Raw genomic sequence first — 19,163 nt, 5'->3', positions numbered from 1 at the left:
GGATAATTTGCGTGCCTCCTGCACATCTTTGTCTCAAGAATTCCACATTCAGAGTTAACAGTTTGGGAAATTATATATCTGTTAAATCAAAACTGTATTAACAAACCCTTAATAAATTTGCAATAAGGCAATAATTGAAAGAAGTTAGCAAAAACAATTTTCTTTTTCCTTCTTTCCTTCTACAAGTATCCCCGTATTCTTTTGATTTTGTTTCAGTGACTAAAGATTTGAAAATACTTTATTTACTAATGTTACAAAAAATATTTTTTCATCAACTAATTTCATCCCCCCAAAGAATGTGTTGTTGTATTTTTTTTTTTTTTTTTTTGCTGCTCCAGTCAATGAAAGGGACACTTTATTGAGGCTCCAGGGCCACGGGGCCTGGGCAGGAGGCTGCCCTTCAAGGAAAGAAGAGCCTTATTTGACCTTCTTCTTGGGGCGCAGGTTGTTGGTGTGGCCACACTTCTTCTTGCGTCAGTTGACAGCACGAGGGTGAAGGCGAGCGTAGCACTTGCGGCAGATCATCTTGTCGCAGTTGTATTTCTGGGTAAGCTGGCGGAGGGAAGGCTCAATAATGCCACCTCGCAGGCGCAACACCAGGTGCAGGGTGGACTCTTTGTGGATGTTGTAGTCTGAGAGAGTGCGGCCATCTTCCAGCTGTTTGCCGGCAAATATCACACGCTGCTGGTCAGGTGGGATACCCTCCTTGTCTTGAATTTTGGCTTTGACGTTCTCAATGGTGTCACTGGGCTCGACCTCAAGGGTGATGGTTTTGCCCGTGAGGGTCTTCACAAAAATCTGCATGTTTGCGTCTGCAGCTCGGCCGCCTCGCTGAAGAAAAAGAGTGTTGTATTTTATGTTCTAAATTACTGCCTCCCTAAGACAATGTTTTTATGTTTATAATAATGATAAACATCACTTTTCTAAACAAGATCTCAAAGACAAATGAAAGCTTCCAGCTGCCTTGAAAATAGTTTGGGGACTAAACCCAAAATTTCTTCAAACCTTAAACAACCTTTGTGTTTGGTGTGAAGTGAAATAATTTTTTTTTTTCCTGTTCTCAAGCCAGAACAAACAGATATAGTGTGTGGCAAGGCCATACTCAAATATTACCTTGCCCGAACATATCATTTTCTGGGTTCTCTGTATACCACAAAGAGTACAGTGTTAAAATTATGGGCATAATGGCAAAGCTCCCACTCTAATTGTGCAGTTGGAAAAAAGAAATTATTTTCTTTAAGTGAGGATGGGAGAAAACCCATGGCATAGCTGCAGATTCATTAAGTTTTGAATAGAGGGGAAAAAGAAAATTTAAAATAATCAATGTACAGATATCAGAGAATGCTTCTAGGCAAAATTAGTTTTACAAATTATAAACAGTATGTTTTCAAAATATTTAATCAAACACTACTGCAAGCACTCAGCAAAATCTTGATGATACTGATTTTATTCAACAGCCATTTACTAAATACATGCAGTGTTCTAGGTACCTAGCTAGGTGCTGGTGTTGCGAAGATAAAGACTAATCTGGAAACGAGACAAGCCTCTGAGCTCATGAATTTCAGTGTTATGTGCTAAGCAGTCGGTTATAGCTATGAACAAAGTGTCTTGAAGCCTGGAGGAAGAAGCAACTCCCTCTCCAGGGTGCTAGAGATGGCTTCCCAGATTAGATGACACTTGAACTGAGAGATGAAGTATTTACCAGGCAGAGAGAGGTGGAGAAAGGATTGAAGGTAGAAAGAACAACATGTACAAATGGAAAGAGTTGCAAAAGTGCAATGAGAGGTTTGTAGAGATATGTTGGGTTGCAATTGGGAGGGACTTCATGTGCCAGATTGAGGCATGTGGATTGCAATGGGGAAGTAGGAGAGGCTAAGGATGAACGGGTGTGGAAAACAAGGAAATAGTCTTGCCCCTGCGAAAGACTAATGCAGTGGAAATGGAAAGGAGAGATCTGATTCAAGAGACACATCCTTTTTTTTGAGACATAATCCATACAATTTGGTAATTGATCAAATATGGAGGTAAGAGATTGTCTTAGTCCATTTTGTGCTGCTATAACAGAATAGCATGGGCTGGATAATTTATAATGAACAGATACTTATTTCTTACAGTTCTGGAGGCTGGGAAGTCCAAGCTGAAAGGTCTCATGTCTGACAAGGGCCTTCTAGCTCTGTCATCCCATGGCAGGTGGCAGAAGGGCAAGAAAGTGAACTCAATGAACAGAGGGGAGAGGGTCAAACTCATCCTTTTACCAGGAACCTACTCCCGTACTAACCATCCCACTCCCACAATAACAGCATTAATCCAATCTTGAGGGCAGAGCCCTCATTACCTAATCAGCTCTTAAAGGTTCCACCTCTCAACAACTGTTTCATTGGGGATCAAGTTTCTAACACATAAACTTTGGGAGACACATTTAAACTATAGCAGGGATAAACGTCCTTAAGGAAAACAGTTGGCTTATAAACACAATGTAAATGTTATAACAAGAATAAGATTCTATTCTGTGACTTCTACACATGTCTCAGCCCAGGATTCCCTGAGAAGTGCACTGTCAATCAATCGGCAGGCAGTCATGGTTCACTTTTCACCTTCTAGCTGTAGAAAGAGATGCAAAACAAATGGAAGGTAAAGCAACTCCTCTTCCCACCCCCCACTTAAGAACTCTGTTCCTTTTCCCCCCGCATGCACATACCCCTACCGCCATGCAATTTCTTAGACATTGCAAGCTGTTATTCAGGACATTCAGAGCTGGCAGTAGCTGAGTGAGTAGGATTGAAATAGAATGAGATGATCCTTAGTTTTCTCTAAGTATAATATTTCTTTGATTCTAGAAGACAGAATAGGTGATAAACAATACCACAGTCATACAAATAAGGAAGAGCCATGGAGGCCGTGTCCTATGCAAAATGGTCTCCTTCACTGTGTCTCTGAGGCTCATTCTTGACACTGTCATATGGTGTAACTAGGGAAGGACTATTTAAGAGAGATTTGGAGATATTCTGTCAGATCCTCCTGGCCTTCCACCACTATGTCATCATGCCCACTACTGGGCATATCCAGACCCATTTTCTCTCTGCTTTTCTTTACCATCTACACTCAGCAAAATCTGTACTTCTTTGGCCCAGAGCTGATTTTGGCAGTAGGACAGAGAAAGAAAGAGTTTTTTTTCTTTGTCTTGTGAGAACATAGATCTTAATTCATCAGCATTCATTCAGTGTGCATTATATAGCAAGCAAGGGAGATGTGTATTTAGCATATTGTAGAACAGTATTTTTTTTTAGCACAACATTGTGTTTATTTCATGAATGATTATACTTAATAAAAAATACATTATTTAGTTTTAATCAATTGAATGAGAGAAGTTATGGCCTAGAAACAAGAATTATGATATAATAAGAATAGTTCATTTTAATATTCTCTTGAGTCTAAAGTTTAGAACAGTGTTTTTTAATTTTGTGGGTCATGACCTATTAGTGATCATAAAGTCAATTTAGCAGGATGTGACCAATATTAATAACAAAATAGAAAATATCCCAGCAAACTAAGAATAATTTTGTGAAATTTGTGTCTGATTTATATGTATGTATACTGTCATGATATAAAATGTGTTTCTAACTGAATCATCATTAAAACTTTAAAATATTGTATCTGAACTGCTTATGAGGATAGTTCACTTGAATGAGAGGTTAGACAGACTTTTGAATACAGGCCTGGAGACCAAATCCCGGTGTCAGTATGGGAAATTGATTATAGTCTTAGCATTCCTGTAAATGAACTTTCAGAGCACAGCCTTTGTGTAAGATTGAAGCACCTTTGTTAGGCAGGTTTTTCTGTCTGAATTTGGTATGTTCCAGGCCTCTTCCCTAGCTTCAAGTAGTTCCGTTGCTTGGGACAGCATAACTCCAATCTTCACATGATGTTCTGCCTGGGTGCATATCTGTCTCTGTGTCCAAATTTCCCCTTTCTATAAGGACACTAGTCATATTAGATTCGGGCCCATCTTAATGACTTTATTTTAACTTGATCATCTCTGTCAAGAGCCTGTTTCTAAATAAGATAACTTTCTAAAATATGAGAGATTATGGCTTCAGTGTATATTTTTGGGGTGACATAATTCAACTGATAACAATATATTTCAAATTTCCACTAAACGGACAAAAAATGGTAGAAATATTTTTCTATCTTATTGGAATGAAATCTAAATCTTTGGAAGTCTTTTTGTCTATTTGTTTTGCCTTCAAAATAATACTTCTTACTGTTAGCTAAAAATGTCTGTTCTGTGAATACTAACAACTTCAGCTCTTTGCATTTAACCTTTGGTCTGGAAAATCTATTTGCCCTTGAACTGCAATAATTTGTATTTCTACTGGCTAAGATTTGTGCTCTTAGGCACAAAGTGCAAATAATAAAACTATAAACAAAGCTGCCTGGGTTTACAAAAAAGAATTGTAAAATATCCCCCACCCCCAATAAATTACAGCCGCAAACAGTTATGAACTGATCTGAAAACTCTTACATTTGTTTTCCAGAAAAAAAAAAAACAATGGGGACTTTTTTTTTTTAGTGTTCTTCATTGGGACCAAACCAAAAACCGAAGCAACCGAACAGTGGCTGCCACACACCTCCCCAGTTGGCAGGGGGCGTGGTTAATGACTGAGACTGTGGATAAATTAAAAATGCTCAAGTACATGTGTTGCACTTTATGGTTTGAGAACAAGGAAGGAAAGGAAAATGTGCTAACTTCACTTATCATTCTCTAAGAAAATTCCTCCCCTTACATTCTGCAGCACATGTGGAAAATGCCTGAGTTCCTGAAAAAAATGTTTACTTTATACTTTTCTTTTACTTGTCCCTCACTTTCTCTCTCTCTTTTGCTCCTTGTTTTGTTTTTTAAGCCTCATAGATGGTTTTTCTAGTTCCTTCAAAGAATGGCACCAAATTCTTAGCATTTACTTGTTTTTCTGTACTTTTCAGTACTCAAGGAACACTTACAAACTATTTCTTCTGTCTCAAACCACTTGGAAATATATTTAAACTGTGTGACTAAATATGCAAATTATGTTAATTTTTTGGTAGCCAGCCACATTAACCAATTAGAAAGTTGAATTCATTGGAGAGTTAAAAAGAGAATTGAATGGAATGGTGGTTTGATGGAGTAATTGAAGGTCCATTCTGGGTGCTTGCCCTGGGAATTCTCCCAACATTATTTGGTTTTTCTTAGACATATACAACAGTATGCCTTTCATGATTTCCTTTAGCTTGCTGTATAATTAAACTGATAGGCATTGCACTGCATTCTGTGGCTTCAGTTTAGAAATTAGTGCAGCTCATGAAGAGATTATCAGTCTAGGTGTCGTTTATTTATGTGCATTAACCAATGTCAAGCTGTATAAAAAGTTAGATAGGACTCTGCTAAAACTTAGATAAAAATATCTAAGTTATTGGCATTCTTGGTTGTAGCTTCTTAGATTTAGACTATTATTTAGGTCTATATGATAAATGTTCTTCCCACAAGCAGTTATTTTGAGAATATAGTACCATGTATCTGAGAACATTAAGCATAATCACATAAATGAGGTGACTGCCCAGATCTCTCAGTGTATATTTGAGTTTTTTAAAGTAAACTACTTATAATTGGCTGCTTAAGCTTGGCCATTATTGAGAGTCAGCAAATAGGAAATAATTAAAACACGGAGTTGTTACTGGTAACCAAGGAGGAAATCAAATGAATTCTAAGTTGTTTCAATTTGTCATTGGCTTAATTTCATGACACACACTTCCTTCTTCATTCACAGAACATTTGCTTATTTTTAAAAATTAAAAGTGAATCAATTCTCAATTTCATATTTAGGAAAAAATTATGACAAATTATACTCAATTTAGAATTTAGGCAAAATCCTTTAGTATCATTGATCATGACAGATTGACACAAAAACGGGAATAGGTGTAAATAATCTTTGTTAAAGATGTTTTGGAGCCTGTAGTAATAGTACAATATCTTCATACAACTATATAAAAATGGTAATTTTTTCAAATGTTGTGCATTCTGGTTTGTACATTTTGTGGAGAAGTTTATTTTCTTGATTTTATTTGGAAGAATTGTCCGTGGCCATTTTTCTTTAAAATTGCCTTCAAAATCAATGCATTAAATTTATTTCTAAAATGAGTTGGCGTAATCAATTTGAAATCAATGATTTAGTTGTCTCAAAATTTATGCCTCTGTTTAGATTATATTACTAAATCCCAGAAAAGGGTACTTTTAGGAAAGGGAAAAGAGAAATATGCTTTTAAAATAAAAATTGATTTATTTATCCTCATTTTCTTTCCAAATTATATTGTTTTTCTCAGGTAGTGTGCGTGGATTACTCCACTGTGTACTGCTGATTGTTGACTAAATGTAATACTCTGCTTTATTTTACTTAACTTTCAGTGCTTACATTTTCTTTTTTAGAACAAAAACTGGTCAAAATTCAGAGGCATAGCCAAATTAAAAATTTCTTATTTTGTCTTTCATTGATGAATTTACTTTGTGCAAATGCAGGCCAGATAAAATATTTGCTTATGATTAAAGTCTTGTGTTTCCATCAAGAGACATTCTTGACATCGTGCCAGTACACTTTAATAAATTAATCACCTTATAAGTGCTGTCAGGCATAATGCATTACGAATAGACTTTGACTAAGGTGATGTAGAGTTGCCATCATCAGAAGCATGACAAGGAGCTTATCAAGTCCACGAGATCTTGTTGTGGCTGCTGGAATGCAGACTGGCCATTGAATGCATTTTCTTTATTAACCTAGTCATCTCGCCGTACTTTGATAGGTTAAAAATGAAGGGAAGACAATAAGAAAAATGAACTAACATGTAACACAGTAGTTTACACATGACTAGCTGCATCATCTGAATGAGTTATATACTCACTCTGAGACTGCTTTTCCCACCTGAATTAAAGAAGAAGCAAGAAGCCAGTACCAGGGAAGTTTTGTGAGGATCTAATTGAGATAATTAATATAGGACCTGTGGTAGGATCTGGCCCGCAGTCATAATTGATGTGAAATTTGTGACGGAGATAAAAGGAAAAAAGTATTGCTTCTGTTTGCTGCAAAGAAATTTAGCACACAGACACACACAAATAGCTAAGACACATGAACAGCTGTGTTCAGAGCCCTGAACCATTTAAATCATCTCTCAAAAGCACTTAAGAAAAGCAAGCATATTGCTAATTGAGTGTACATCAAAGAATGTTACAGTAACCATGTTAATTTTCCTTCAGTTCGCTACATGTTAGAGTAAAGGATCTGTTCTGGGCAAAGAAAGTATGTAGTACTCATTTTACAAAATATGGAGGCCTTTCCTGGAATAACAAAATCATTATAGGTTTTTAATGGCAGGTGTTTTTCTTTTGTTTTTTTGTTTTGTTTTGTTTTGTTTTTTGGCATAGTGTTTCTTTGGCATAATGATCAATTTCTTGATCAGGAAACCCAGTTCTAACATTTTTATAATTGTTTTGTTTAGTGTTTTCTAGGAATGTTTGGAAGTCAAATGTGTAAGTGACTTCTGTCAGGTTGACTTAAAAGTAGTCACCTCCTATAATAGCACTGTTCCAGGTGGTTTCCTAAAACAACACCTGGGAAATGTCCAGGTGTTGTCCCCGCTAACTCTTCAACCCTGCAACCTAATTCTACAAGCTTTGCCCTCAGCCCATCCACATTACAGCCCATCAGTTACCTCTCACCTGGGAAGAGTTAACACCATTAGTTATAAACATTAAGATATTTGGCAACATAGGCATTAGAACAGCTGATCAGTTTTGAAATTGGAAATCCAAATCATGAGAGAATGAAAAACAATGTGTCACATTTTATGTTCCATATTCCTTCTAAAATGTTAAGACCTATTCAACTTTCAGGACAGGATTTTGTTTGCTTATGTGTGTTTTACAGTATAACTCTGTGATAAGAGTTTATTGACTGCAAGTTTAATACTATCAGTCGAAGCAGACTTTTCTCTTTTCCTGAATGATGCTTAAGAAAATTAAGTAAAAAGAGAGAGAAAGAGAATGCTACAGTTAATTAGTTGCTTTCCCAGATGCTATAAGGTGGTATACACCCCAGGTGATATCCAAGAGGAACTCTAGGGGTACAAAAGAAAATATTAGACCTTCTTTTTCATTTTATTTAATACTTTATCTTTCTACTTTTATCTGTTTAATGATGTACATAATATATATATTTAATCAGTTATATATTTGAGGGGAGTGGCTACTGAAAAGCAAGTTTTATGAGTGCATAATTTAAAAAGTTCAAAGATCACTCCAGTGGACAGCAAGGCAGAGGGATTCATTCTATACTTTGAGATCATTTATTAGGAAAAATAAAACATGCTAAAGAAAGGAAAAGAAAATACAACAAATATTTTACATTTTAAAAATTAAATTTCTAGGCCAGGCATGGTGGCTCATGTTTGCAATCCCAGCACTTTGGGAGGCTGAGGCGGGAGGATCGCTTGAGCCCAGGAGTTCAAGACCAGCTTGGGCAACATAGTTAGACTCCGTCTCTACAAAAATAAAAATAAAAAATTAGCCTGGCATAGTAGCACGTGCCTGTGGTCCCAGATACCCCAGAGGCTGACGTGGGAGGATCGCTTGAGCCTGGGAGTTTGTGGCTGCTGTGAACCGTGATTGTACCACTGCACTAGCCTGGCCAACAGAGTGAGACCATGTCTCTTAAAAAAAAATAATAATAACTTTCAGTGTATTAAGCTTGATATTTTGTCTGTGTTGTTTGAGGAACTTAAACTTGTTAATGATTTCATTTATGTCCTTTCATGTTATACACACTAGTTAATACTTAGTAGAGTAACTACAGAAGGACAAAGAGCCCGTGAGTGTGGTGCTGTTTACTGATGTGCTCTTCATTGCTAGGGAATCATTCCTGAAGTGGCTCGTTCTTAACAGGAATGTTTTGTTGGTTGTTTCTTATTTTCATCATCATGTTAATGAGCTGCAATCAGCTTTGTTGAGATAAATTAGTATGTAATTGTTTTAAGGGTTTATGTGTAATATATGAATATTTGAATTGGGCCCCTAGAATAAGGCAGTAAAAAGCTTCCTCTGGAAAGTGTGATGTGAATCACTTTTGTCTTAGCTCATCTTGAAAGAAGCCTCACTTGATGGTATCCTGACAAGAAGTAATTGACTTTGGCTAGGTCCGAGGTAGATCATGTTTTACTAACCTTACTCCATCATGAGATTGGCTTTAATGTGCTAAATCAACATTTTTGACTGGTAGAACATTTTTAGTAAAATTGACATGTCATATTAACAGACATTATATTAATTCAAAATTTATTTTCCTTTTAGTTCGCAGGAAGATGAAAGACCTATTTCACCTTTCTATTTGAGGTATTTATTTGATTTTTGTTGGTCTACTACAGGGAATAAAGGAGGGTTAAGGCTTCTTTGGGTTTATTTGCTCATTTTAATCCCTTTCAATAGAATATTCATTACTGTGGCCAGACTAAGCTTGCTGGAGCTCTTTACCTTACTGTATTTTTCCCTTTGGTTCAAGAAATATATTTTTTAAATGTATAATATAGTTCAAACAACTAAAATAAGGTATTTTGTTTTAAATTTGAAAGTGCCAAGGTGATCGTTTTCATTTAAAATCTGCCCGATGATTAGGCTGTAAGCAAAGTTAAAAATCTCCATTTTATACATATACATATGCATAGGTGAGTGGGGGCCAATGGGTACAAGACCCACTCACAGACAAAGCCTTGGGTTGGGTTACATCATTTTCTATGTCATAGCGGAGAAGGAAACTAAATATTCAGCAAGTTTATAGGATTGAAGATGATTTTCTAAAGCTTATAAACCCAGAGTAACAACTGTTAAAGCAGGTATGTTAACAGAATTCAAGATCACTTCTCTCTGCTGAATGAATGCTGTACTGAAAACCCTGACAGGGTTTTCCGAGTGAGTCATCTGAGATATAGCCTAGAATCAAGTCTTCCTTATTGCATTTCTTTTCTTACTACCTACCCACTTCAAAGACTTAGAAAATATATTTGAAAAGTATATAAGCATGTAAAATAATGCTGATATTTGTTTTTTGAATCTTTCCTGAAGTCTACTGCTTTTTATTTATTTTATTTTATTTTATTCTATTTTATTTTATTTTATTTTATTTATTTTTGACAGAGTCTCACTTTGTCGCCCAGGCTGGATTGCAGTTGCATGATCTCAACTCACTGCAACCTCCGCCTCCTGGGTTTAAGCAATTCTCTGTCTCAGCCTCCTGAGTAGCTGGGATTACAGGGACCCGCCACCATGCCTGGCTAATTTTTGTATTTTTAGTAGAGACAGTGTTTCATCATCTTGGCCAGGCTGGTCTTGAACTCCTGACCTCGTGATCCACCCGCCTCAGCCTCCCTAAGTGCTGGGATTACAGCATTGTCGTCTACTGTTTTTTAAAAGAAATGTCAGGATATGCAATACAGAATTTGTTTGTTTATTTATTTTTGAATCTGACTTGTTGAAATAGTCCCAGAATGGATTTAGGCTATAATTCAACCATTAGTACTTCAGAAATGTGTCATAGGACTTCAGGCTTAGCCAAGTAACTGCTTTTTAGTAGTGTTTACCCTTTAGTGACTTGCAGCATATTGCATAATCACTTTATGGCAAGAGAGGGAACATTTGAGGTTTCAGTATGAGACAACGTGGTCCATTTTTTTCATCCTGGTTTCCTGCCAACCAAATCAGCATACTCTGGTTCATAGGCTATCTCAACTATGCAATTCCTGTGAACACATGAGAATGTTGCTGAGCACGTAGTGAGTCTGGTATTCATTATATAAATACACACAGTAATATCAGCAAATGCTTATTATATATTAATGGAAATTCAGTTTTACATAGTATAGGAGACTTTAGCACTGGATCATGCCAACTAATGAAAACTTATTTCTCTGAATGTCCTGTACTTGCAGAATAAAAGTACAAGAAAATAGAGTAAAAGAAAATCAATAATATATTTACCGAACTCTTAATAGAAGCTACTTGATTTTTTTCAATGTTGAGTCATAGAAACTAAAATATGATAAAATTAGGGGGAAAAAGGGAATGAATATGCATACTGGCCCACATTTATGGTAGAAAAAGGAAAAGTTACCAGCAGGCATTCTTTTCATATGATGGAGATTTAAACCAAGCAGAACTATTTCACAAATGCAAAAATAGTAATTATTTAGCCTGAAATTAGAATTTCAGAAGTAGGCCCAATCAAGACATAAGACACATCTGCTGAGAGGGGAACTTGCTGGAAGTAGATCCAGCCACAAGCAGCCATGGAGGGGATAGGGCTGGGAAAGCTGGTCAGCAGTGGGATATTCAGTTTGGTGGTTAATTCTGAAAGTTCCAGCATAAAGAGGTGGAACAGCAAAACTCAGTGGCTACAAGTCTGTGAGTGGACAGTCTTCAGAGAGTACAGATCCAAACAGACAGAAGATGAGAGCAGAGCAGACCTCCAGTCTCAAAGGAAGGAGGGTAGATGACCCACAGCGGCACTCGGGTACAGGAGGTCACATAGTGATCCTGCTAGTGGAGTGGAGAAGAGATGGATTGTATATAACAGGACAGAGTCTGTGTCTGGGGTAGAGGATACAGATGGAGAGCATGTGAAGAGGCCACAGTACACACTAGTGGAGGTCCCAGGACCTTGCTGTGGCTAGGGGAGAAGAAAGGGATGCAGGAACAGGGAACCAGAGAGCCGTTTCAGCCATTATGTTGCTCTTGTTATCACCTTATGGAATTTCAGTTCTGTAATGTGATATTCTCATTGAACAGTCATGCCTGAATCACATGTTAGTCTACCATATATTTCAGTTACCTTCAGTCCTTTCTGTAATAAGGTAGGGCTGTTGTGAATAGACACACAGTCATATTTTTATTCTAAATCAAATGTCTTCTGCGATAACAACTCTGTCATCTCTAATTTCAGTACTTCTCCAACTTAACTCACCACAGAGCCATTTGTTGTTTTTTGCAAAGGAAGGAAACAGTAGCTATCAATCTACACCTGCCATCATTCCATGTAGCAAGTTAATTGCAGTTATAGGAGTTCAAACAGTAGGTGTCATTGTTCCCCAGATGCTTATTAGGGATTACCAACCCAGTTGAAATGATTAGGGAAATGAAAGGGAAGAATAGATTATGCCAAACCCTTAGTAAGACTACAACAGAATAAACATGACCTGCAAACTTAAGGTAGAGAACGTTCTTGGCCAGGATGTTCATACCCTGTTCTCTTTTATATTCTAGGCTGGAATCCCAAACAACAGGGCCCCTACCTCAGTTGCTCAGCTGAGCATCAAAACAACTTGGTGGTGGTGTTCTTCTGTGCCATGTTCAACCTTTTATTGTCTGCATTCTTTTACCCGGCCTCCAGTCAGATCTGTCTAGGATCTGTTGCCGCTCTACTTCTGTTTGCCTGAGTTTTCAGTGTCTCCAAGCCTGAGTTTGGATTTCGGTGTTTGGTTTCCACTAAGACTCGGGTTCTGCATCTCCACTTGCTGTTTCTCCTCACTTCTACCAGCTCTCACCTCCCCTACACCACTTTCATGCTCCTATGAGCAGGATCAGATCCCATCCTTATCCCATTTCATCAGACTTCTATCCCTGAACTCCTTCTTTACAAATTCCTGGATTATACATATAACTTGCATGCCTAGAACCTGTGTTTAATGTGCTTTATCAAAATCTTAGGATATGTGCTTCAGGGGCTATATACCAGTTCTGTTCATTGGGCTCTGGCTCACCTGGCATCTGAAACTTGGTCCTTGCTTAGCTAACACCTGTCTTCTAGCAGGTGCACTGATCTTCCTCTCTTTTCCTTTTCTCATTTAGTGCTCCATGAAAGTCCTAGAATTGACCATCTTTAAAAATATCAGCCCAAGTTTTAATACTCACAGTGCAAACTGAGGCTAAATTATTAATTTAGCAGGTTTGGATTAAGGTCAGCTTCAGCATTTTGTTTTCTAATTTTCCTGAAGGTGCATCAGATGGATTTATTTCTAAGTTAGCTGTTTTGCAGACAGACTTACTGCTTCTAATTTGGTTAATTTTTAATTGCTGGAGCCTAGGAACTATCGATTTTTCAGTATCATAACTGTACATTTATGTTAGAGAGAAAAATGACTTTGGCTAAATTCAAATTAAAATATTACCTGATATTTAGATGGGATCTGAATATTATACCATACCACTCCTATCCTGATATGTAGAAAACTTCTTTCTAAAGCATTTTTAGATAGTTTTTCTGAGGAATTGCTTTCCAAACAACTTATGCTAGAATTTGTATGTTTGTGATTTTTTTTTTTTTTTTGTATTATGGTTCATTAGCTTTAACTTTTAACAGTTTGTTTTTCTCCTTAAGAAGCATATCGTATGTTTTCTAAATGAATATTTTAAGGTAAAAATCCTTCATTATCACATGGGAGAGCTTTGGAGAAGTGTAGCATACCAGACATTACATTTATTCAAAAGCCTGTTTTAGGCTACTGACTAAGAAGTAGAACAAACAAACAAGCTGTTTATTTAAGTATCTACTTTTTTAGCAACATGATAAAGTCAGCTAGGTATCTGGATGTCTTTAAACACAACTACTTATCAAAAATATTTGTTTTCCTTTTTATTATAATAGTGTTTCCTTTTTTTTTTTGAGATGGAGTCTCACTCTGTCGCCCAGGCTGGAGTGTAGTGGCATGATCTCGGCTCACTGCAACCTCCATCTCCTGGGTTCAAGTGATTATCCTGCCTCAGCCTCCACAGTAGCTGGGATTACAGGCATCCGCCACTAAGCCCAGCTAATTTTTGTAGTTTTAATAGAGAGGGGGTTTCACTATGTTGGCTATGCTGGTCTCAAACTCTGACCTCAAGTGATCCGCCCGCCTTGGCCTCCCAAAGTGCTGGGATTACAGGCACAAGCCACCACGCTTGGCCAGAGTAGTGTTTCTAAACTGAGGGGGCACATCCCCTCTACCTGCGGAGCTCTGTTGTTTTGGTTTTGGTTTTTTTATTATGGTAAAATATAAACAAAGGTTGCCATCTTAGCCATTTTTAAATGTACAGTTCAGTGGCATTAAGTACATTCTCATTGTTACACAACTGACATCACCATCCATCTTCAGAACTCTTTGTATCTTGTAAAACTAAATTCTGTACTCACTAAACACTAATTTTTCATTTCCTTCTTTCCTTATGCCCTGGCAACCACCATTTCGCTCTCTGTCTTTAATAATTTGACTACTCCAGGTACCTCATATGAGTGGGATCTTACAGTCTTTGTCCTTTTGTGACCGGCATATTTAACTTAGCATACCTCAGGGTCCATCCACGTTGTAGCATGTGTCAGAACTTTCTTCCTTTTGAAGGCTGAATGATATTTCCATCTATGTATATGCTACGTTTTATTTATCCTTTCACCTCTCAATAGACACTTAGGTTGCTTCCATCTTTTGGGCATTGTGAATAACGCTGCTATGAACATGGATGTACAAATATCTGTCCAAGTCCTTGCTTTCATTTCTGTTGGGTATATACTCAGAAGTGGAATTGTTGGGGCCAGGCACAGTGGCTCATGGCTGTAATCCCAGCACTTTGAGAGGCCGAGGCCGGTGAATCACGAGGTCAGTAGATCAAGACCATCCTGGACAACACGGTGAAACCCAGTCTCTACTAAAATACAAAAAATTAGCCGTGCATGGTGGTGCATGCCTGTAGTCCCAGCTACTCAGGAGGCTGAGGCAGGGGAATCGCTTGAACCTGGAAGGCGGAGGTTGCAGTGAGCCGAGATTGTGTCACTGCACTCCAGCCTGGTGACAGAGCAAGACTCTGTCTTTAAAAAAAAAAAAAAAAAAAAAAGTGGAATTGTTGGAGCGTATGGTAGTTCTACGTTTAATTTGTTGAGGACCTTCCATACTATTTACTACCCTAGCTAGCAGCTACATCATTTTACATTTCCACAAGTACAGTACACAGTTCCAATTTGTTCATATTTTTGTCAACACTTGTTATTTTGTTTTTTAATAATAACCATCCTTATAGTTATGAAGTATGTGGATTTCTTAAAGATGTTTGTGTCCCATTGGTCAGGATTCTAAGTCTCTGCTTGGGCTAGGTGCTTACACAGAACCAGACCAACAGTATAATTGAGGAATGGCTACAAAGTTTACTAATGTTTGTCATACAGTTTTTAAGACTCATTATTGAGTTCTTGATCTGAGAATCACTAGTCATTTTTTTTTTTGCATAGTTAGATGTAAGTATAGATTCTAGGTTTAATTCTAACAATGTTAATGAAATATTAAGCATATGTTAGAGCTATATAATTTAGAAAGATAAATTATATACATTTTAAATGATTTTCTTCACATCTTTTACCTCAGCATGATAAAGAATAATTCACTTGTAGAAAATTACACCTTTCCATTCTGCCTAGATCTCTTGTTACTTCATTCCTCAGTTTCCCTGCCTCCCTGTGGGCTTCCCTTTGTAGAACTTCAGATTTTAATAAAATTTAAGAATCTAGTTTAAACAGGTAGCAGACTGCCTTTGCCTGATACAGTACTCCCAGCTTTCTATTTAATATCCATGATAATATAAAATACAAACCCTAGAGACAGCTCTGTAGCAATGATAAAAACAAAAGCCATGTCAAAGGTCACATCATCTATGGGGTGGGCAGAGAAACATATTTTTACCTTGCAGACTTCATGTTCTGCCATCTAAACAATACAGATAGCCACAAAGAGAAAAGGAAGGGAGGAAAAACTGACTTTGCTTTCTTCTACTGTCTATTGCACTAACCGGAAAAGCTGGTGACATTTCCTCAACTGAGCAGAAACTTATTTTCTGAACCATCTAGAGCCGAGTTGTGTTATTGTTTTTCACCTCTCTGCCCTCATCAGCTTTTATATTTTAATATCCATTCAGACAAGAATACTCAGCGTACAAAACAATGGGGAGGAAAGGGATTCTCCTGGGATGCTCAGTCACCTAGCAAAAGCATTTGAGAAAGGGATAAAGGCAAGAAGATTATTGGATTTTCATATGTGCTTTCAAGTGTACAGTACCCCAAAACAAACCACAAATTTGTTTCTGATTCTCCAGCATAATCATAAAATGGAACCAAAAAGCAAGTCTACCTAAGTAGGTATTATAGATTATTCTAGGGCAGATTCAGATACTGGCTCTTCAAATCTAAATCCAGGAGGAGCCATCTGCTCACAGCCAAGTAGACAATTATATAAGCTAAGAACAGTCTACCTACCCAGGTTGTTGGAAATGGTTCTACCTAGATTGATTGTTCCACCTTAAGAACCACTAAGCACAAAGAAAGAATTTGGGACCTATGAAGAGAAATGACAAACTAGGGGAAAGGATATTTGCCTCGATGACTCAGCATAAAAACAGAATCTAGAGAATGGATTTTTATAAAATTCAGATGAAAACTTGAGAAGTAATATTGTTAATCTTCTCAAAAAATGCTCAAGGACATAAACCTTTCTGAAACATTAGTAGGAAGCCATTGAAGTGGAGTAGGCTTCGAATTGAAAGACTGGGGATACAGAAAGAACAGCTGAAATGAGGAGGGAAAAACAACCCTAGAAATGTTTTAGAAGAGACTTTAAAAACTATGTTGAAGGCAGTAAAGAACAGAAATGATTAAAAATCAGTCAAATACATGATGAAAGAGAAACTGGAGAAGCCCTTCTGGAATAAAAAGGAATAGGATAAAGATTAAAACTACATGACAGCCTGTACACAGTAGCTCTGTCCTGTAATCCCAGCACTTTTGGAGGCCAGAGTGGGAGGATCTCTTGAAACAAAGGAGTCTGAGACCAACCTGGGCAACATAGCAAGGTTCTGTCTCTATAAGAAAATAAATAAATTGGCCAGATGTCTTGATGTACACGAGTTTCTTCTGAGGCCAAAGTAAGAGGATTGCTTGAGCCCAGGAGTTTGAGATTTCAGTGAACTATGATGACGCCACTGTACTCCCTCCAGCCTGGGTGACAGAGCAAGACACTGTCTAAAAAAGAAAAACCACAGAACTGTCAGAATAATAATGTTAGATGTGAAAGTCAGAGATTGAAAAGCCATCTGAAAACTATAATTCGAATGAAGAAACATATTTGTAAAAGTACAAGTATAGGGTATGCCCAGCTAAGTGAGAGATAAATTTAAAAAACAATTAGTATGAGGTAGAGATCTGATTATTAGCATTGGTGGAAGGGCAAAGAAAGTAATGAAGCTATAAATTTCTTGTCTTACATAAACAGGAAAATAGAGGCAGGTGTCAAGAGGTTTTTTTGCTTCTTTTCTTGTTTTATTAGGTTGGTGTGAAAGTAATTGTGGTTTTGCCATATTTTTAATAATGAGAGAAATATGGGCATGAAAAGCAACCATAGTAGAATTTTGCATAGGATTCCTGTATTCAGAATGCCTTCAAAAGATAAAAGCAATGGCAGCAACCAAAGGAAAAACAAGTTCCCAAATTAGAAAGCATAAAGCAAAAACAATACTAGAACAAATCTATCAGCTATGACAATCAATGTAAATGGATTAAATTCTTTGAGAAAAGCTAAAATACTAAAAAAAAAAAAAAAAAAATCTAGTTGAACTATACTGTTTGCAAAAGAGTTATACCTAAAACAAAGTGGCACAGAAAGGTCAATAATAAAAAGATAAACATATATCTGATAAATGTGAACAGACAACTGAAGTTGAAGGCCAAATTTGTTAGGAAAGATAAACTGGACTTACTTTATTATCTAGATTTACAGTATTATCAAATCATATAAATTTAAATTCTTATATTATCAAGGATAAACAAGTAAACACATTTGAAATATAGGACTTATACATGTAACTATATGTCCATAACAAAATTTATAGGATATATAGCATTGAGAATTTTGTAAAATTAATAAAATTTCAAATAAATGAGCACCTATATACATATGTGAAACTTTGCACAGTACAAATAGAGCTCAATCAAGCATTTCTGCTGCTTTATAAACAGTATTCAGCTATCTTTAAAAGTTCTTAAAGAGTAGAAATTTTGATAGCCAACAATTTCTGACCACACTGTAATTAATGACAAAAAAATTTTCAATAAACCAGTGAAAATTCTTGTAAGGGGACAGGAGGAAGGGGATAACTCAAAGAGTAAATAAGAATCTCAAGTACATATTGTTAAGAAAATAAAGAAAAAGTATATATCAAAATTTGTGGAATAAAGTCTAAACTTTTTAAAGAGGTAACCTAACACAAGATTGAAGATAAATCAACCACACATTCAGAATAAGAAGTTATAGAAAGGAAGAAAAAGCAATCTCTTTGAAACCTAAAAGAATTCGTTAATAATAAAAGAAAACAGAAAACAAGCAGAACTGATATTTGAGTTCAGGAGCTGGTTCTTTGAGAGTAAAAATGAAAATTACAAGATACAAAATTCTTGATAAGCTTAAGAAAAGTGAGAGATGATACTAATAATCATAATTGAAGTTTACTGTAAGGGTTATAATACTTTTTTAAAAGATTAGAGAACACTTCGTGCAATTTGAAACTAATAAACATGAAAACCTAGAAGAAATAAAAATTTTCTGCATTATATACATTTGGAGAAAAAGAAAAAAATCTATTTAAATCAAAAAAACCACTTTTAGTAACCTAATTCTAATGAAATAACTAAAGGTATAGCCACAGATTTATGTAAATAGTAGCATTATTTGAGAATAAAGATTATTCAGAGAATTGAGGACATACTCTGAAGCCGGACTACATAGATAGAATGGAGCTGTGTAAACTTAAATTAGATACTTCTCTGATCTTCAATTTTCTGTAAAATGGAAAAGAGATACAGTATATAAGTGAATTATGCATTGCATTTTATAATTTTGTTAATATAGACCTTAGTGTAAAAACTAAAAAAACTTCCAATTTCTTTTTATGCTAAAACATACTAAATATATGAAATTGAAAACATCAATAATTGTCAAAAGAAGCTGTATAAAAGATGAGTATTCTGACATTTTGATGGGTTACATTTGATTTGTTAGAATAAATTTTATATGGTTTTTTTTTTTTTTTT

The 19,163-nt window shown here is 36.3% G+C and overlaps 1 protein-coding gene and 1 pseudogene across 6 annotated transcripts in view; one reads left to right on the top strand and one right to left on the bottom strand.

The window, feature by feature from the left end:
• Positions 1 to 19,163, top strand: part of FAM13A (family with sequence similarity 13 member A) — a 325,132-nt gene that overhangs the window by 236,750 nt on the left and 69,219 nt on the right. For 3 of the 5 annotated variants that reach the window (XM_023195427.2, XM_023195430.2, XM_023195428.2), the window contains one exon: positions 9,368 to 9,409. The exons of the other annotated variants lie outside the window; for them this stretch is intronic. In XM_023195427.2, the coding sequence (XP_023051195.2) occupies positions 9,368 to 9,409 (42 nt within the window). The remainder of the gene's footprint in view (positions 1 to 9,367; positions 9,410 to 19,163) is intronic. 5 annotated transcript variants of the gene reach the window in all.
• Positions 310 to 856, bottom strand: LOC111528676 (annotated as a pseudogene). Its single transcript, XR_002727113.2, has one exon. The product of XR_002727113.2 is annotated as a ubiquitin-60S ribosomal protein L40 pseudogene (transcript).

Source organism: Piliocolobus tephrosceles, chromosome 3 (assembly GCF_002776525.5).
Source record: "Piliocolobus tephrosceles isolate RC106 chromosome 3, ASM277652v3, whole genome shotgun sequence".
NCBI classification, from domain to species: Eukaryota; Metazoa; Chordata; class Mammalia; order Primates; family Cercopithecidae; genus Piliocolobus; species Piliocolobus tephrosceles.
The sequence above is the reverse complement of the archived record's forward strand: the minus strand, read 5'-3'. Positions and strand labels throughout refer to the sequence as shown.